This window comes from Neovison vison, chromosome 1, assembly GCF_020171115.1.
Source record: "Neovison vison isolate M4711 chromosome 1, ASM_NN_V1, whole genome shotgun sequence".
NCBI lineage: Eukaryota > Metazoa > Chordata > Mammalia > Carnivora > Mustelidae > Neogale > Neogale vison.
In genome coordinates, this window is record NC_058091.1 from 269339311 (window position 1) to 269360714 (window position 21404).

The 21404-nt window shown below is 39.8% G+C and overlaps 1 protein-coding gene across 4 annotated transcripts in view; it reads right to left on the minus strand.

The window, feature by feature from the left end:
• The window catches only part of SGCD (sarcoglycan delta), a 1012166-nt gene that overhangs the window by 30179 nt on the left and 960583 nt on the right, over positions 1-21404 (minus strand). For 3 of the 4 annotated variants that reach the window (XM_044230705.1, XM_044230687.1, XM_044230698.1), the window contains 2 exons: positions 16823-16946; positions 6871-15455 (listed from right to left, as the gene is read on the minus strand). The exons of the other annotated variant lie outside the window; for it this stretch is intronic. In XM_044230705.1, the coding sequence (XP_044086640.1) occupies positions 15282-15455; positions 16823-16946 (298 nt within the window). In that variant the 3' untranslated portion in view covers positions 6871-15281. Of the gene's footprint in view, positions 1-6870; positions 15456-16822; positions 16947-21404 lie in introns of those variants that run through there. 4 annotated transcript variants of the gene reach the window in all.

The window sequence follows — 21404 nt, forward strand, 5'->3', positions numbered from 1 at the left end:
TAAAAGGAAGTCACTGCCCTTGTGCTAACTGCACTTACTATAAAGACAGAGACTGATGTCCAAGAGCTGGGGCAAGAGACACTGACCTAAAGCAAGAGTTAGGAGGCTAAGAGAAAGTATGAAGAGAGGCTGGTAATACAAACTTACCATCATCACAGAAAGAGTTGGGGAGTGGGCCTCTTCCTGTTTCTCTGTGAAAATATTTTTGTAACTATCAGAATCATGACATAGCTGTCAGCAGAATGAAATCAGTAATGCAAAAGTTAAAATATATGTCAAAGATCTGTCTGAGATGCTGTGAAATCACCACATTTTCATCAAAATGGAAAAAAAAAAAAACCTAAGGCGTTCTGAGTGCTTTGGTTTAAGTTATCTAATATTCATTGGTAACAGTCCATGTTTCGCTGAGTCATGTTGGTGTCCTGGGGCTGTCTGGGGATCTGAGTTTGATGGGGGGTCTGGAAGGAACTAGGATGGGTCAGTGGATCCTGAGTACGCCAACCACCACGGTCTTCTGTGGCATGGATTCATGACGAGGTGGTATCAAAATGGAAAAATAACTGCTGGAAAATGTTGATTGACTACTCGGAAGTCAATGGCAACATTTTTAGAGAGCAGCATCATATTAAAGGAAGGGGCAGAATTTAGATTGGAGGATATTTTTAAGTGTGCAAACTAAAGGAAAAGTATAGACTGTTTTTAAGAATATGAGTGCTGAATTTTCTTGAAATTAGAGAATGTAAGATCTAACTTGACAAAACAAACAATCTGGATGTTGAGTTGAGGCAGGAAGGAATTGTTGGAGTTGGAGCCATAAGAGTAAATGATGGCAACGATGATCAGAAATAATCTTTGAGAACAGACAGCATCAATTACTATGGTCAGAAATTAAGGTAACTATCTAACTCTAGTTGTGGTAAAAGTTTTCTTTGGTGCCATTTGATGTCTCTTAAAAGGGGAAGGGTTGGGCCCTTCCTCACCTGGTCCTTGCTTGAAATCCAGTAGGGGAGTCACATTTTTATAACCTTGGTGTCCAAATAGGGCTTAGATGTTTGGCCTGTTCTTTGATGTCATATCTCTAGTAGAGCTTTGTAACCATCACAGGGACCTGAAGAACATTTTCAAAGATCTTGTTCTTCTGTGGAATGGAAGGAGAGCCACCTTAAACCCCTATGTATTTTCTGTGTTCAGAGGTCTTTTCAAATTTGACCTGTTGGCAGACTTGAATAAATGGGCTGAAAATTGAAAATTAAATTTTTTTGGCTAAGCTTAAAAATTATTTTTCTTCATCCATTTTGTAAAACTAATGGTTATAAAGTGACTAAACTTAAGAAAGTTTCAGAAAACATATATGAACAGCCATATTCCTATCACCCAAACACCATAACTTAAAATTATTAATGGTTCCTTGTCCTCCTTGAAAATACATATATATATTTTCTTATAGCAACAATTAGCTTTCATCAAATAGTAGGTCTTTTTAACTTGTTTGAAACATGTTATGTTGTACCTTAGTTTCCAAAATTACTTTAATATATATACTATCCCATTGCTTAGATGTGCCATGATTTATTTACCTTTGTTTCTATTGTTGAGGAAAAGACAGAATCCAGATTTTTTTTTCTTTATAAACAACACACTACAGTTAATAATTTTGGACCTATAAATTTTCTTTCTTGTAGATTCTTTGTGGGATCAAAGTATGTGTTGTTAATTCTGTTTCATAGAAAAAGAGCAGATACTGGTCTTTTTAAAAAAAGTTTATTATATGAATATTATAAACACAAGAATGATAATAAGAAAAATATACCTATAATACCACCATCCAAATAAATCAGCTCACTTCATTTTTCAGTGTTTCTAGAAGTCTTTCATTTGTTTATACATCATTTTTATATGCTTAACATTATATTTTGCCATACTAAAACAGAATCTTTAGAGCTCTTTTTAAAGGCAGCATGATATTTCATAAAGTTGAAATAACCGTGATCTAATTAGCCTTCCCTTTCACCTGGTTAGGTAGTGTTGCTAATTTTCCCCCTCTTTAAATTCAATCTGCAATGTTCATCACTGTTGCTAACATTTTTTTTCTATTTAGATACTGTTGCTTGGATAAATCTTGAAAATGGGTTTACTGGGCTAAAGGTTACAAACATTTTTTTTTTTTTTTTTACCCTCCTGAATCTTGAAAGTATACACCAATGTCTGCTGCACCAGAGTATATGTCTTTATTTGTCCCCACCCTTTTTCATAGCACATGTAGGCAACTTCATAAAGTGGAACATATTTTAATTGAAGTTAAAACTCAGCATTGACCTTTGCTAGTAGAATTGCCGTAGTCAAGTTCCTTAATTTCTTTGAACATTATCTCTGTAAAATGGAGATAATATCTACCTTATAGGGTTAAACATAAAGTATAAAACACAACCTTAATACAGGGCACTCAAAATGGTCACTATTTAACCTATCTGGTAGGTTAAAAAAAAAAAATTCTCATTGATTTAATTCCATTTTCTTGACAAGGGTATGAGTTTAACCACATTTATTTGACGGATTTAACTGTACTTTAGTAGGATCTAAGTAGGACTTTTTAACATTTCTGAAATCAGATTATATTTTATAGACAAGGTAAATATGTAACGTAGAAGGCATTCTTTTGTTCTCCTTGAGGAGTGGTTATGAATTCTCTTTTACATCTTCCAAAGTTTTAAAATGAAGTGAGTGTATATTTTTTGCTTATGTGAATAACATGATTATTATCTCTTGTTCATTTATTTAGTGATGTTTTGATGATTTTCTTATTAATTTCAACTCCTAAAAGTATACAATTCTTAGTCATTTCTCCTATTTCCTGCTGTTATTCTTTTTCTAAAAAAAGTTCTTTTGTGCTTGGGGATGGGGCGAGGACAGTAAGAAGTACAGAATTGCATATGGTTCAATTCTCTAGTCTCATCTCCTCTTTGCAATTTCTTTTGACATTCTTCCTCAGATCATGGTAGGTTGTGACTCAATTTCCCGTTATTCTTTTCTTAACTTTTTCACAGCTCTTCATACTGTGTTGTAATTGGCCTTTTTAGATCTTCACCTACTCCACTAGACTGAGATATTCAAGGGCAAGGAGAGTGTGTTACTTATTTAGAAGAGAATAACATTTAATAGATGCTAGATGAGCAAATATATTTAACTCCAGCCCACTGGACGTAATTTAAGGTGGAACTCTAAAGACTTTTCTCCCTACCCTCACACAAAAATTTGCTGATCCATTTTTCTAATGACAGGCAAATAAGAGGTATATTTTTCATTGGTCTGTAATAGCATTCCAGCTATCTGCTTCCCTGACACCAAGTATACCCCATCATTGCTTATTTCCTATCTGTAGCTGTTTCATTGTCAAGATTGCCCATTTGTCGGCTGAATGAGCAGATAAAGAAACAAGAAGGGTGTTTTCCTAATAGGGCAATAATACAAGATGCAATTGATCTGTGTTTCTGGTTTTGAAAACCTCATTAGCTTCATTATTATTATTTTGTGCTTTGAAATAGTCCCTCATTTTAGTGCCTTTTTGTAGAGAATATTCCTTAGTTTTTTTCCCCATGTTTTATTTTGCCCAATAACTTCAGATTTTGTTCACTTCCCAAAAAGCTTCTGTTGGGATTTTGATGAAATTTTGTTAAATGTGTAAATTAATAACTTCGAGGGAAATAGAATCTTTACCAATCTTAGTGTGTTCAGCTGAGTTGGTCTCTTCATTTTAGATTTACCTCTCTCAAAGTTGTTTATATTTTTTACATAGGTTATAGTAGATCTTGTGGTATTTTTCCTTATGCATAAATTTTTGAATATATGTTTGCATGTATGTTATAAATAAAATATATGCAATAATTTGTTAATATCAGGAAAGTTATATCTTGGAGAGAATTTCCTACACAAAACTATTTTACTTGTACTTAAGAAACCAGCACTAATTTCTTTTACTTTGTTAATTTTGGTTATTTTTGAAAATTGTACATTTCATGGAGTTTTTCTATTTTTTGTCATAAGGAAAAAACACATTGCTATAAAATATCCTAGAGCATATTTTAAATTTTATATATGTGTTTCAACCTTATTTTTATGTTTTCAATTTTTCTGAGCACTTTTGTCTGTTTTAGATTTTTTCAATTTTTCTTAAGAGGTAAGATTTAGAATTATTTATATAACCTTGAATTTATTGTTGATTTTCATTCCTCTGTTGATTCTTCTCACATCATAAGTTGAATGCTTTGTTTATTCATTCTTGATTGATATGTTTAAATGCTTTTATCATGTCAGAAGTCTGCTTTGGCCAAATTTCATAATTTCTAGTGTTTTTAATTATTGATCCTTAAATAGGCTGGGTTTCTTTCTCAAATCACTGATTAGATTTTCAATTTGGGAATTTCTGGTAATAAAAAATATATCCTCTATTTCTGTGTTCAGAGAATATAGCCTGAAAAGAAAAAATTGCTTTAATTTTTTTTTCATTTTGGGTTCATATTTATTTCTTTTATATAATCGTGGGCTGTCAAAGAGCAGTTGCTTTCTTTGGTACCATGTATAAGGGAGTATGTGCACATTTATTTTTTTATGCTTTGCCAAGTTGCAAGTTAGGAGATAAAAAGTGCTACAAAATTCCCACTACAATGATATTTGTCTATTTTCTTCTTTTTCTTGTATTTCAAAGTTTTGGATTTTTAGTTTTTTTTACTTGTCTGCTCAGTATAATGGTTTAATCATGACTGTCAGTAAGACTAATTTCATCATCATAGTTTGTCTGAATCTCTCCTAATGCTTTTTACCATAAAGTCTACTTAAATATTTTCCTTTTATTTGAGTTGTATGTTTTAATTTTTGCCCAACCTGTTTTTAAATGTAACTCTTGATTTGGTCTAGTAGTAGGTTAAAACAGATGATTTAGTGTTACAGCTTCTACTTTTGATTTAGTATCTGTTTCCTAAATTTTGCCACTTCAAAATTGTTACTTCTTGTTAAAATATAATTTGAAAGATCCTGTTTACGGATCCTGTTACTTGTGCTAGGAAGTTCCGAAAGCTGACCTGTCCATCGATAGGTCATGCAAGTCTTCCTTGGAGGCTATAGATTAATCATCAACTTTAAGTGTTTGGTGTTATTGAGGGTAATTAAAATTTGGCATTCCCAACTAAAATTAACCTGTCATCGGACTTAGAGAAGCAAATTCAAACCTGTTGTTCACAGGTGTTCGTGTCTCTGCATTCTGATCCCTGTTCCCTATCTTTGGGCCTATTTCCTCTGACAAAGCAAGGCTGGGTTATTAAGAACCTCACATCTTTTTTAAAGGAGTCAAGATTGGAGGAAATGTAAAAGTTGCTGATTTATATCGATTTGCCACTTCAAAAATATTTCTTTCAAAGAAGTAAGGGAATAGGGTTCCTTTTAGCTTCCTCGTATTTCTTCTGCTTTCTAATTTTGATCAGCATTGATGTCAGTTACTTTGACTCATCAGTAACAGCCTTTCCCTCTCATTAGTGTTTCTTTATTACTTTAGGGACACTTCAGCATTTTGTCCATCAATGCATCAGGTCTCTTGAATGGTGATTTTTCTGATTTCATTCTCTTTGATTTAGAATTTTTTTTTCTTCCGGTATATTCCCCCCACCCCCCAGCCTCCACACACTCCCCGGATAAATTGCAGCCTTCCTGGGAATGAAATTTTTATAATAGTCTTTTCCCTTGAGGATTCTGTAATGTTGCTTTAGTGTCATTTGTAATCAGGAGCTGAATTTCATGAGTTGTAGCCTACTATGAAAATACAGTTGGGAAGGGAAACTCGTTCTATCATGTATTGGATATGTAAAATTTATCTTAGATTTTCTAGATGAGGAAATGACTTCTCTACCTTATAACATGAGGATCAATTTAGATATGCCAATACTCTTTTATAAACTTTAAAAATGAATATAAGCATCCTAGGGTCCCAGATTGATAGGTAAATAGATAAAGGATAGTACCATGTAGACTTATGGAAAAAAATCAGAACAAATTAATAGGGGAATTGGGGAAGAATGATGAAGGTCACTGAGACAAGAGGATAAGGGACTAGGATCCTGAAGGATGATATCCTGGGGTGGGTTGGTGCTACATGGAAGGGCATTCTAGGTGGATGGAATAATATGTGCAAAAACTCAGCACTGTGGAAGGCCAGGAGATGTGAGATGCCCAACACGGAAGATTGACTGTGATGGGTAGATTAGAGTGGTTATGCCAAGATGCCTTCTACCATCGATTGTTTCACTCATGGCCCCATGTAGGTAGGGTAGCAATGCTAGGGTATTCTTTGGATGATGATGGAAGCTGATTAGACCAAGAATGGGCCCCTGGCTCAAAGGTGGTTAATCCATAGGCCAACCAGGAATGCTAAGGTAGCCTAATTGAAAACATTTTTACCTAAAATTGACCAGTCAGACAGGCTTCTTCACTAATTCAGAGAGGGGTGTGGTAAAATGTAGCAAAGGAGCCTATGCAGGTCATTAGGAGAGCAGTAGAGGCTGGCTATTGTCCTGACCTGCTCCAAATCCTAGGGACTCTTCCCAATTCCAGGCCATGTATTAACTTACAGTATGCTCTCTTTTATGAGGCAGCCTGTGCAGATCTCTTCCAGAGAGAAAAAAGTGGCTTAATCAGCCTGTCAGGCCACTGATGAAAGAAATGCGGAAGAGAAGTTAATCTGAAAACTTATTTCTGAGGTAAAGTCGATAGGAGTGACTGACTTATCAACTATGAAAGAGGAATTCCCTAAAGAAGTGGACAAGGGTGCTTTCCTTCTTACCAATCATTATTTTTATTAATATATTTTACAAGACTGCAGTTGAAATAATATTAAATACAAATTTTTTTATACAGAAAGTGTAATAAAGTTAAAATAGTTCCTTGTAGTTCATAGCATTATTGCAATGCTTACAAAATTTTTGCATAGAGTGTGCAAGGATCGATGTTACTTAAAACAAAACAAAACTAAAGTTCTTCCTCTTACATCACACCCAAACCCAGAGAAAAATAAACCCAAAAATAACCCAAAGGCTGAAATCAATTGTTTTATGGGAATGGGGTTCCTTTTTCAAAATCTCCAAGCAGATGGGACTTCTACGACCTCATTTTTTCTGTTAAAAGCACCAGAATCTGGCTTCTCCAGGAGTATATCTAGCCAGCGTGATAATGGATGCCTCTACCTTTGCCTTTTAAAACATGCCCTCCTTAACAGATGTGTTTCTCCATCTTTGTGTCCTCAAAAGGGAGAAACTTGAGTGAGGATGTAGCTAATACATAAAAATTCCATCTCCCTACTCACCATAACACTGGATACAAATTAGGTTAATTTTGTGTCCACCGCAAATTCAGGTGTGCCAACACTTCCCTTTACTTTGCTTACATCTTCCCTTCTTACCAGCGAATCTGATTTCTGGCTCTGGTGATGTTCATTCCACGAGACTCATTAAGGGTATCCAATTCTGATTTGCCACTGGAACACATACACCAGTAAAAGAAAATTCCTGAATGACTTACCCTAAAATAGGGTTTTACATTTTGGAGCTCATGCTTTTACTCAGATTTTATGTGGTGGTTGAAACACAGGAGCATTAGAGGACCATGGCTGGCACTGGGGCTCTTGTCTGTTGGGAACAGTGGGAAGCACTGTCTCCAACCACCCAGTGGATCACCAATGTACTGTTGAGCCAGCAAGAAAAGCAGGATGAATCCAAGTCTCTTTTTTGCTGCTGTGGTCTCTCAGCTCTGGGTGGGGACAGTATGACACTAGGACCTTAACATGGGCACCCTGGTTTATCATCTCTTCAGATGGTCCCTGGCTGAGTTAATTCTTCAAAATGATTTTAGGTCTTTTAACTCTTACATATCAAACCCTAGTCCTTTTGCTCAGAAGATCAAAGTGCTCCAAAGCCACCAAGTTGTAAGAAACTTCAGATGTACTCATCTTCTCCTTTAGTAGTTGGAATGCCACCAACCTCACTGCTGAATCTAGGACACCAGTTAAAACATATAGGTTCAAGGTCAAAGGGAGCCACAGCTCAGACAAGAATGGGCAAATGGGTCCCATTTCCTATTTCGATCAACTGATAGTGATGGCCTGAGAGCTTGGGCAAGAAGAATTGCTGCCAAAAATGGAGAGGGTTATGGCCCATTAGTGATGATTGACAAGGTATGGGGTATGGTTCTCAAGCCATTAGTAGAGCCAAAGTGGCCAGTCTGGGTATTGAATGCATAATGCTAACTGAGTTCTGGCTAGTCCTATCTTCTTAAAGGGAAATAGAGACCACAATAGAGATGGAGCTCCCTTCTACTTGATTCTTCCCCTAAGTTTTGCTAACAAGTAAAGGTCATGAAGTATGATAACCAAGACCTCACCTAAAATAAGATGTTTGTTTTTTGAAGTGAGGAATAGAAGGAGATGTATGTGTGTGGAAATGCTGACTTGCTTAGCCCATGCTTACAGATCACTGAGGATTATAATTTTCTCTTCAATGTAAAGCTAATAACCCACTCAGCTTTCATTTTATAAGGACAAGAAGTCTGACTTAACAAGAATCACACATAGAACAATTTTGTTGTTGTTGTTGTTGTTTCACATGCTATTGTTCAGACAGGTCACTTATATTTTCACTGCAGGTATCTCTATTTTTGTAGTAGGTGCTGTCATGGATGAGAGACTATCGAGAGAAGGGAAATAAAAGTTTTACAGCCTTATCCATCCAAAAGGTTTAGTTTCAAAGCTGGTAGGAGACACTTCTCAATAGCTGGAAAAATAGTTTGACATGTTGGTGACTTCATATCACAGTAGGTTAGAGTTAGACCCACATTCTACTCTGCCATTGTCTAGCTAGTGGCTTTGGGCAAGTTTCCTAATCTCTTAAAACCTGTTTCCATATCCATAAATTGGAACTACAATGGAATTTAACTCAAAGGATTGTGTTGAGGGTGAAATAAGTGAAAGCATATAAAACACTTAGCACAATGCCTAGCAAATAGTGTTCAACAAATATCAGTTAATAAAAATTATTACTGGAGAACAGAATCCAATTTTTGTCATATCTTAAAGTAGGCTTCAGGTCCAAGAAAACTGCTTTGATCTTCTGTAAAGTTTTGTGGGTGGGATGCTTGGGGACAAGATTGAGAACTTTGCTCAGATTCTCAAAAGAACCTAAAACCTCTAAATTTAGAATCTCCTGAATTGGATGAATATGGGGATTAATACACCAACATCTTCCTCGTCAACAAATACCACCCTCTTGCCTTAGGACACTCCTTTGCTATACTGCTCCTGTGTAACCTAAGTGCTCAGCTAGTAATTTCTCACATCAGATGAAGTCTGAGCTAACTCTGATTTCACCAGCATAACCCAAATGTAGGAGGAGACTGTGAAGACATTGACAACAGAGAGACTACTAGCCTACCTAGTACGTGGAGTAAATTTTAGGTAAAACAGATGATTCCGTCTTCATGCTTGCTATATTTATCTGACCTCAGCTAGCACTCTGTGATGAAACCAAAACCCCTCATTCGCTACTAAGGGTGTCTACACGCCTAATGGAGAATTTGGGGGTGCTCTGGCTTCCTAGTCTATAGACCGGTGGATTTGGACTCTAAATGTACTTCTTGCCTACAGCAAGTTCTCCTTTGTTCTATTCCAATGGCCAAACACAAGGACAAGGAACTGCTATTAGGACTTGTTGGGCTATGATGGAGAACCAGTTAGCAATGTTGTTGGACCACTGAGACTGTTAAGGGATGGATTGGATACCATCAATATTGTTAGGACACCATACCACCGAGTGCATCAAAGGGCCCCACATTCTGGAATTGCTCTCTTTTCTCAAAGGAAGATGCCAATTTCCTACTCTGTCAGTATCTGTAACAAGAAGTGCGTGTGTGGCAGGGGTGTGTTTGTGTGGTAAAACCAAAGCAAATAGCATATGTGAGCATGGGTCCCCCTAAACTGGAGGGTTTTTTTTCCCCCACACTTGTGCACTAACAATACTCAAAACAAAGACTTCCCACAAATAGTGATTTTCCCTTTGCCCATCCAGCCCTGACTTGGGAAGTTTCAAGGACTCTGTTATGAAGAAAGCTTTTAAGAACCACAGAAATCCCATTGCTTTTGAAAGGGCTAATGTGTGTGGTGTGGTGTGCTGGGTGAAGCAGCAGGCTTCAACTGCTTTATCTCTTATCAGTGGGTTTAGCTTTGTGAATGAGAAATTCAGAGGCAACTGTATAATTTTAAATTCAGATTGCCACAAAGAAAGAGATGCATCTGACATCCCAATGCAGTAGTTTTGACGATTTTAATGGAAATAAGGTGGAAGTGGGGGAAACTTCCCCTGAGGAAAAAGTGATGAAAGACTGAAAGAGAGACATTTTTATCTTTGAGATAAAAGGCCTGTTTTCTAAGGTTGTTTCTTTTATTATAACTCCCCCCGACCCCCAACCTGCTAGTGGGCCACCATGCAAACATATCATTCTAGGAGGTGCTTCATTATCCTTTTCGGGCCTAAGATTTTCTGGTGCAGGGGAAAGAGAGAGAACCATCTTGTTTTGTTTACAACTTCAATGAGATTCTCACCTTTCACAGAGCCTTAAAAAATAAGGATCAAGAGCTTACAGGGATCTGTTCACCAATCTGGTCCAAACATCATGCTACCTTTTGCCTAAAATCAACAAAAGCAAGATATTCTCACATAGCTCCTTCTGCTGCCAATTTAATCCTCTTTTGTTTGAATCCAGATAAAATGCAGAAGGGCTTTTTAAGTGATGTTGATTGGGGTCTGGTAAATGCTCCTGGTTGTTTTCATTAAAAAAAAAAAAAAAAAAAAAAAAGTCTTTTCTGACATGAACGTTCATGCTTACAAAGATTCACTCATTACTGATGCTTTTTCAGTAATATGAGAATGGATTTAGCAGTAGATTTGTCGACTGAAGGAACAGATCTCTGGTAGGAACTTGTCTTATGACACAAAGGCAGAGATGTTGGAATTCAAAAATTCAAAATAGGTCTTTTTTTTTTTTTTTTCCCCCGCTCCTGCTACACCAAACAAAAAAGACCCAAATCCTTGGAAACAAAATCAAACTGGCATTGATTTGGTTTCCCCACTAAACACTTTCATGAAAGATGTTTACTATATTTTCTCTTCCTACATATTTTTAAGATGCTGCTTCCAGTATTTCTCCTCCAATATTATTTATTGGTCCCACCAACCCTTCAGGCCAGGCGGGGACACAGGAATGGCGAGTGCACTGGAGGTGTAAATAACTAATTGATGGATGTTCACAAGACACATTTGGTCAAAGATACTCTCTGGAGGACCATAGAACGAGCATCTTTCTGGAATATGTGATGGTGAGGTGGAAAACCTATGACACTGCAGAAACAGTCCCTTTAGAAATTCTAAATTTAAACCATAGGACCTCTGCTTTTCTTCTGGCCCTCCAAGATACCAACCCAAGGAACCATTCTCTAATTAAGGGTCCTAAGGAAAAAACTATTGGAGGAGCACAGCTTTCCTTTTGCACGAAGTCTTTCCCCTGACTCCACCCTCCCTTTTCCCACAAATCCTGTGAACCTGCATTTCTCAGACAAGGGGATCACTTTTACTCAAAACATAAGGCTAATCTTCTTCTTTAGGCAAGAATTTATATTCCTAAGCACACAGAGAAATGTAGGGTGATTCCATGCTACTGTGGAGTTTTCTTTCCTTCCAGCTGTGTCCAACACCTAGCACAAATGACCTCTATGTTGGGGTCAGCAAACTTTTCTGGAAAGGTCCAAATAATATTTTCTGCTCTGCAGGCCATGAGGTCTCTGGCACAGTTACCCGACCCTGTTGTTATAGAATGAAATCAGCCACAGACAACATGGAAATGAAAGGATGTTGTCTGTGTTACAATAAAACTTTATTTACAAAGACTAGTGATGAGCCAGGTTTGGTCTAGAGACCACAGTTTGCTGACCCCTGCTCTAGAATTAAACTTTAAGCAATCTTTGGTCTATGGTTGCTGGATATACAGTGAAAATCATCCAAAGGAAACGGACCTAAAAGAAGTTAAAGCCAATTCAAGTTTATAAGATCCATCCCTTGGGTAACGGAACAATTAGAAAGCCTCATACCAAGTTTCCACCTGCAGAGACACCACCATAAGAGCTTTTGAAAAACTTTCTCATACGCTAGTAGTTTAAGACTGAACTTTTAAGACTTGTTGAACACATAACAAATAGAACGGAGTGCTAAACATATTTGGAGATCACTTTTTAATTAAAAAAAATCTTCTGAAGACTATTAGCATACTAGAACTTCTAGAATATTGATTCACTTGAACTCTTTTGTCACGCCACCTGCTGTTTAATATGCTGGAGTGTGATTGTCTAGAAGATATTATATAGAGAGATTAGAAAGAATCTCACTTTTTAAAATGAAAGTTTATCGGATTTTAATGTAGAAGATTTTTTTTCCCCAGAATTAAAACTTTCTCTTATGACCATGGACAAGTATTCTAGTTGGAGGAAGTTGGGAGAACAAAATGTACATTGAGGTACTTTGAATGCATTTTACTGATTTCCATAGTCTGAACTGAAATACATAATTTAGTCCATGCCAGGTTTCCTGCCTATTACCTGGCATTTGGAGTCACTTAGTACAAATGAAAATCAGAATTTTTTTTTTTTATCATGTCTGTCCCCCACAGGTGCTTGATTTCATTCTTGGTTTGCTATTATTATTTTTTCCTATTTGTGATCTGATGCCCTTTAGGATTGAATTCTGCAAAGGATCACATAACTATGTTTTATTGGCATAAAATCCCCAAGGTTCTGATCTCGGATTTTCCTATGATGATTAGAACAAAATCAGAGGAAAGAGGTTTAGGGAACCTTTTGTTTTTCTTGTCATCCATAGATTCTGTACTTGGGATGGCAAAACACAAAGATGGTCTGTCTGCTCAAAAACATTTTGTGTTAAGGTATTTAGCCACAGAGGGCCTCACTGCTACTACTGTTTGTCTGAATGACATGGGGAAGATGTTCCTCGTAGACAAGTGGGGGTGGGGGGCAGCTCTCCTATTTGGCAAAACCCTGTATGTAATACAGGCATATGTTAGCAGTCGGATCCTACAGGATAGAAATAATGCCAATCCAAAGCAACTTGACACCTTCTTAGGGTTTTCCTTTTTAGCCTCTACTGCTACAAACTAAGTAGCAGTTGTTGCCCTTGAACAACTCAATTCTTCTACATGGGATATGGAGGAGGAGTGACTGGAGGGAATATAGGGTCTGGAAGCCAGCAGGGCTGCTGGTCAGGCTAGGAACCCCCCCCCCATTTTGGCCCCCACTCGCTCCTAAGTGACTAAGCAACACACAGCTTACTTTTATATCCTTTGTATGCAAACCTCAGCCTGACGCTGGAGTGTCCTCTCAAAAATATCAAATCTGTTATTCATTTCCAATGACAAATCTTCCCCCGCTTGTGAAGTAAGAAAAATTAAAACCTTGAAGAAAACACAAATGTCATTCGGGCCTACAAATACAACCTCATTTAGGGTCGTGGGGCCGCTGCTTGGCAAATGGCGTCCGGGACTGTCTAAGCCAGTTATGACTCCATTTGGGCTCCGGAGAGGCCACTTCTGTCAGCCACTTGGTTTGTCTACCAGCTTTTAAGAGGCCCACTCATGACTGAACCCTTCCCCTCCAATCACCCAAAATAAACTACAGTTGTAACAATAAGATAAACAGGATGTGCTTCTCCTTGCTGAGTGCATTGACTTAAGGCATAGGCACATTTCCCCCTCTTTGAACAGAGATGGTGTAATCCCCTGTCCCAGCACAAGAGCTGGCCAGGGTGACCCTGGAGCGCGAAGATGAAGGTGGAGGGGTGAGAGGTAGCTGATGGCGGGAACCGGGGAGCCGCTTCCACGTATCGAGTCATGATGCTGCTGGGCCGTGGGAACACAGTGAGCCTGAGAGAGACGCGTGACTCAGTTTATATTAATTTCCAGTGACCATTTCTGGGGGCCTACATTTCAGATCTGTGATTCTTGGGTCACTATTCTTGGAGAAAACATAACGGTGACCTTAGGAGTATGAATAACCCAACAAATATATATATAAGAAGATGGAAGCCAGAGTTTGTGCATGCCTTTAGAAAGAAAAGGCGAGTCTCCAAATTACCTACCAATCCCAGGATACATAGAAAAATTAATTAGGTTTTCTATGCTGTTCTTAATCAGGTTTCTGTCCCTCAATGGCTTCTCATCAGGTAGGGGTTCCTCTCTTAACGGTTTTGATGGACCCGATCACTTGGGGCTGGAGTCTGCTGGATAAAGTCAGAAGTGAGGATGAAGCAGACTTGGAGCCATTTTGTCCTTTAAACAGAGACACACCACCCATGTGTTCTTTGCTTGTCAGGCCACGGAGTCGCTTCCAGCCAACTGAGGAGCAGCTGTTATCCTATTTTGTGCTGATTTACAACTCCTATTTTGACTGTGGGATAATACGTGATATTTGAAGGAGGCTAGCAGGAGTTGGGTGAGCAGTTTAAACTTCACTGAAATTCATCCTCCACATTCATGCAACTACAAAAGCCCCAGTACATTTGGCCGTGCAGGGAGAACAGCCCTTTTGTGTTCCTGCAGCTGACTTCTGTGGCACTGCCCCATCCCTTGCTTGAAAAGGGGGATGTGGGCCAGCCTTCCTAAAGCTAAAAATGGAAACAAAATGTCTATTTCAATACAAGGGTCTCACTGCTCAAGCGTCACTTGGAGATTCCCGCCATCACTGCCCTGTAATGACACTAAAGGGGAAGACACATGGCTCCTCAAACATGTTGGTGAATATTCGGTTAAGTGTCTGATATACTGTGTGATTTGGAAGGGTGTGAGGAATGTTGGGCCTGCATCAGTGTTTTTGATCTTATCATGTAGGTGGTGGGGTTGACATGGAAATGACGGTGTATCACAGGGTCACCCATGGTTCCTTTTGTACTGAAACCTCATTTTATACAGAGGATATATATATATTTATTTATATATATTTATATATATTTATATCCACCCACACGCATACACACACACACACTCACATGCACACACGCACGCACGCACACACACACACACACACACAAGGTCTTTGATAGGCTTTCTGTGTTCTAGTAAAAATAGCTGGCAGCCAGGGTCTAAAGCCAAAAACGGCCTTTCTGATGCCGACAACGTCCACTATGGATGGTCTCTCAAAGGCAGACACTTGTGTTTATCTGACAAGTGGAACCAGCTCCTGCCTGGGACAGGAATAATCTCCCATTGGCGCAGACGCAGATCTCGAAGACCTTCTGCCTCGTTCCTGTGGGTGTGTAGGATCCGTGAGGCAGTCTAGGTAGTTGGATTTTCGCAGCATCTAACTTAATCTAAAGAGAGCGAACAGGAAGGAAAGAGTAGTTAGAAGCTGCCATCTGTTCTCTTGACATTCAGAGACAGGAGATGAATGTTCAACCTAAATGAGCACCTACTATGTGATGAATATTCTAGGCACTGAGAATTCAGTGTTGAACACGACAGATAAAATCTCTACCCTCATAGAAGCTTACATTCTACCAAGACAATGACACGCTGGTCTATATTAGCAAAAGCGTGTGCAAAGGTATATCATGCAGATGATGAATTGAATCCCAGAGTGAAATGAATTTGGAAATGCCGGGTTAACTGTATCTTTACTCTGGGGTCTTCAGACCCTCAGCTAGGTCTGTGTGCCTGGGAAGACTTTGCGAATATGCAGTACTTTCCAGTCTTAAATGACTGTTAAGATTATAATCAGTTCCTCCGGAATCTGGATTCTGAGAGCTATAATCTGCATAGGTAATGTAGTCACTATTTCTAAATGTGTGTGATTTGGAGTTTGGGGCTGTTTGAAGAGACCGTTTTGATAAGTGAATGCTTTATCTGACTAGCTCTTTTAAAACAAATACAGCAAATGACCAATCAAGAGGTGGATTTGGTGCACACAAGCAGGTGGAGATGGATAACCTCTGAGCAGATATGAAAAGTGGAACACAGGTTTGCTTTAAAAAATATATACCATTTTTTCCTCCATTTAAAACCCTTAAACTGAAAGGCTTTCTGAACATGATGAAGACATTTTTAAAAGTCTGCAGTGTAATCCTCTTCTCCTGGGGGTTTGGCTGACCTTGTCTACACAAGCGTAAGCAGCTAGCTATGCTGTTCACCAAAGTGGGATTATATCGGGTGGAAGAAGGAATATGAGCAGTCCTCCCTCCTCTCCTTGCCTGCTCCTACCCTGTTTTAGTTTTGCCTTGTCCTGACTGCGGATAGCTACTGGCTCCTGCTCTCCATTCTCAATGTAGAAACATACAAGGTAAAATTTAAAAAGGACTACAAGCAAATCACGTTCAGCTTGAGCCAGATACATGCAACATACAGCTTCATTAGGCTGGTTACCTAAATCTTGCTTTTGGGTGAGAGAAGAAGAATTCAGAAACCGCATTCATTTCCATAGCCAAGTGCGCCATTCTGTCCTGATAGTTGACACTATTACCTCAGCACTTCACAAATACGGAGTCCTCACTCTTACATGTAGTGGGTTAGGCTTACAACTGTGCTGTTTAACATATCTGCTCCAGACATGAAACCTTCCAATTGGCTCCTCTTGTGAGAAAGGTAGGATCAACTTCCGTGCTAAGGGAGTCTGGGAAAGTTGTGGGGAAGGTTGGCTCATTGGCTCTGTGTCTCTCCGGACCTGCATCCGTCTCGCCCCTACCTCTCCGTCTTTGGACTCCAACCTCAGCTCGGTTCTGCAGGTGGCTTCCATATTGCCGGCTTCTGCATTAATTTCCACTCCTTTGGGGGCCTCCATCACCAGAGACCGGGTCGGGGACTCCAACCTGAAATACCCACAAGATGAAGATTAAAAACCCCAGTTCACTTTTTTTTTCTTTTTCTTTTGGTAAATTTGAGAGGAAGTTGCTGCTCAGAGCATTGACCCAAAATGGCATTTGAGTATTTGATCAGGAAAGCTTTCCAGCTTTGCTTTACAAACCCGGTCAAGTTGATCGGGGAGGAAGTTACCTATCTGGGCTTTATCTTCATTGCATGTCGAAAAGATTGCCGGGAAGGTCTTCTAGGATCTTGGCTTCATTTTCTCTTACACCAACTCAATTATTGCTCTATTGGTATAATTAACCAAATTCTTACGTAAGTTTTGTTTATTTTTAGAGTAAAGCGATCTTGGGTCTCAACTGTGCTTTCTCAAATTGGTAGATTTACTTCGATTTACTTCGAAGAAAGAAGCAGAATTAGACAGAGTTTAAAAAAGGGACCTAGGAGTTAGGCAGGCCTAATGTAAGCACTGGGGCTGCCACACTGTGACCCTGACAAGACTCTTCTTCCCTTTCTAGAAGTTCTCAAAGGCTCAGTTTTCTCATCTACAAAGTGTCTCAAATGGTGCTTGGCACACTGGAAATGCATTATATGTATTAACTATTGCCACGACTGCTGTTGGTGTTATTATACCAGCAAGTCATAAAGAAATTTCAGGCCTTACTCAACTGGTTGTCAAAAGAAGAAGGAGAAGAGCATAGGTTGTGGTAAGGAATCTGAGGGCAAAGGGGCCGCATGAGGAAAGGTTTTGGTGATATGACTGTTGTGTATCTTGACTGCAGTGCCGGTTACACGGCCCTCTGTGTTTGTGAAAACTCACATAACTGTACCCCCAAAGCGTGGATTTTCTTATATGTCATTAAAAAAGAAAGGAGAGAAGGTGAGTCAGCTACACTCCGTGTTAATTATGATAGCAAAACAGGCTAATACTCCTTAGAAAGATCCTTGCCTAATCCATTTATGTGAAAAACATTAACCATCCCCGGAATAGTCTAGATTTTAATACTATTGTCAAACAGCAGTGGACAAGGATCCCCTTCTCTGTTCACAAAGAAGGTATCCTAACTTAGGAAGCTCGGACCTCTGCATGACTCTCTAAACAGCTCTGATTCTAATGAGTTTCCTGTGTTTTATTTCCGGGTCCCCAACTTCCGGATGGTTAGAACATGTTAACGAGGAACAACGTCCTCTCTGCCACCTGCTGGCTCCCCATTCTGCTCCCACCACTCCTTGCCAACCCTCTCGGGTTTCAGTAAGTGGCAGAAAGAATGAGCTGACCAGTAGGGACACCACCACTGAGCGATCCTAGGCCCCACCCCACAGGTGCCAAGAGACAATTCTTCCACGCTTCTCCATTGTGTTTGCATTTCCCCTGCAGTGACTCAACCAGAGTCCTACAGAGGAGTGAGAGGTCTAGAGCCCTGGTGAAAGATTGGCTTGAGCTTCTGCTGAACTCATTCTTTCCTTTCTGACCTCACCTTTGTGATGGCAAAAATTCCCCTGTCCTGGCTCCTCACAGGACCTTCACCAAGTGCGTGCTGAGCTGGGGTGGTTCTGCCTCTAACATCAGCACACATGGGGGGCGGGGGGATCTTGACATTGGAGCAAGAGGGGAGTGACGTCTGTGAGGCATAGTCTTGCTTCGGACCTTCACCCAACTCAGTTCAACTCCTCCTCGGCTCGTGATCCTCTCACTTTTGAAACATGAGGGTGCTTTTGTGTTATTTTCTTTGTTTCTCTCCCATAAAGTCTGGCTAAAGTCTGGCTGGCTGACACAATTTATCCTGCATTTTCTAATGTCTTCGGTTTTTACTCATGTTGATACCTTGCCCTTTATGGCGTAAGTTTCCCTTCCGGTAATATTTCTCCTCCGCTCCAACTTTGTTCCCCCTCCTTTTTTTTTTTTTAAGATTTTATTTATTTCCTTGACAGAGAGAGACATAGCAAGAGAGGGAACACAAGCAGGAGGAGTGGGGGAGGGAAAACAGGCTTCCTGCTGAGCAGGGAGTCTGATTCCAAGACCCTGAGACCAAGACCTGAGCCAAAGGCAGACGCCTAATGACAGAGCCACCCAGGCACACACCACCCCCCGTTCCATTTTTTAAGATTTTATGTTCATCCTCTTTCTCAATGGCACTCCTGTCATCCACCCTCCCCAGGTGACAGTCCTCACGCCATCTTCTCTTTCACCTTCTTCCTTCTTTCCTCTCTTACTTGACCAGTTAACTTACAACTTCTCCCTATTCAGTGTACTAACTCATCTCTAACCTGGACTATTTGAGTGCCTCCCACATTTCATGCCTCATTCTTCCTTTTTGCCAGTGTACTTCACACATGGGTCTGTTTCCTGAAGCACATTGGGAATATGTCCCTTCTCTTCTCAGTAGGTGACACACACCGTGCCAGGAGCTTTATATGTATTATCTCATTTATTCCTCACAAAAATCCTCTGACTTCGGTACTCTTTGTCTTGATTGTGCCCACAAGGACACAGAGGTAGGAGATTTGCCCAGGGTTGTACATCTGGTCAAAGGGCAGAGGCAAGATTCAAACCCAGGTTTAGCCAGTATATTGTCCACTGTAACTTATCACTTCCAGAAAAATTGGACTTCTTTCCTGTCTATCAGGAAAAGGCCACCTTTTCATGGAATTAGTGCCTATATTTCCAAAACCAGTATCTGTCAGTATGGGTAGGGTGATGGTCCTATGTAAGGCTCAGTGACGCAGACTTTCCAGTATGCACTATTTCTCAAACCTTAAACTGACATCAAATTCAGGAGACAGTGCATGTGTTCATATTTGGTATGTAGCACTCAAACGGAATGATTCATACAAAAAGATAGCTGGGGTTAAAAAGAGCTTGACATAGAAAAAAAAAAAATGGACCTGGGAGAACTTTATCAGATGAAGCACCGGCATTTTAGACGGGCATTAGAATTCATTTTACTCTTGTTCACTTCCTGCGGACTCTGAGATCGGCAGGAGGGCTCCTGGGACAGAGAAGGGGCCTCCGTCTTTTTCCCTCTCTCAGCCTTGGAAGTACTAGAGAGCCGAGAAAGAGAGCTTCTCTGAAATTGTCTCCTACTGCGAAAGCTACAGTAAGGGAGAAATGACAGTGTTCTGGAAGGAGAGGCAAAAAAGTAACTGCATTCTGTTTCCAGCCTACCTTATACGTCCTTGGCTGTTAGGTAGACTTAATAGTTTATTAAGGTAGATACTCCTTATTTGTTAATGTTACTATTTCCATTGTGGGGGAAAAAGATCCTACAAGAGCCTTTTGGGGCCTGCATGGAGCTTGTGATGTCAACTTCTGACCCTAGATAACCAGTCACAGCACCACGGCTAAAACGGCCTTGAGCAAGAAAAAAAATGGGAGGAGGCTCCCTTCTGATCCAGGCCCATGAGGGTCCTGCTGGGTCTTGGAAAGGACTACTGCTTCCATTAGAAGAAAGTGCTGCCCTCTTATGGTAGGACCGAAAAAGACGCAAAATGGAATTTTAGCCAGGAAGGGAGGTCCTGGGGCTGGGCAAGAGTTCTCAAATTGAGTATCAGAATCCCCTGGAGGGCTTGTTAAAACACAGACTGAAGTCCTCCACCCCCCAGAGTTTGGGTATCAGAGGTCTAGAGAGGGTTCTAAACACCTGTAGGTGTGGCAGATTGAAGATGCTGGTTCTGGAACCAGACTTTGAGAACCATTGCTTTAAAGCAAAGGTCATGAGCTGAGGTGCCCACAAAGACGAGACAGGTGTTGTAAATTAGTGACCCATACGGAAGCTGTGAAGAAAACAAGTCCCTGGACAACAATGCATGGCAGGTGATGGAAAAGCTTTCTACAGGGGGCAGCTTCTATTCTAAATTCGGCTGGTTACTGATGACCTTGGTCATCATTGGAGCTCTTTTTCCTCTTCCTACTACTTCCTTTTCTCCAGAGTTACTACTATTATGAATTTTGTGTTGACTGTTTTCTTGCTTCCTGTTATAATATCACTATAGGCTTGCCTCTTTATACAACGTATTGTTTACCACCGTGTCTTTTTGAACTTGACATAGAGCAATTCCACTTACATATTCTCAGTGACTTTTCTGCCCTCAACATTGGATTCCTGAGATGCCTCCATGTGGTAGCACATAGCTGTAATGTATTCAGTCTCCTTGGCATTCTCTATTGTGATTTGTCCATCCCGCTGTTGGACATGTGGGTTGCTTCCAGGTTTTTGTTTCTATAGACAGTGCATCTACGCATATTCTGTATGTGGTTCCTGGTGCCCATGTGTAATTTTCTTTAGGAAAATGTGGAATGGGATTGCTGGCTCCTAGAGTATGCATAACTATGGCTTTATTAGATGTAAGCTGTGTACACCAGTGTAGTGTATATAGTTCCCACTAGTAGTATATAGAGTTCTGGATATTCTACTCTCTTGCTAGCATTTGATAATGTTTTAGTGTGACATGAGTGTGAAATG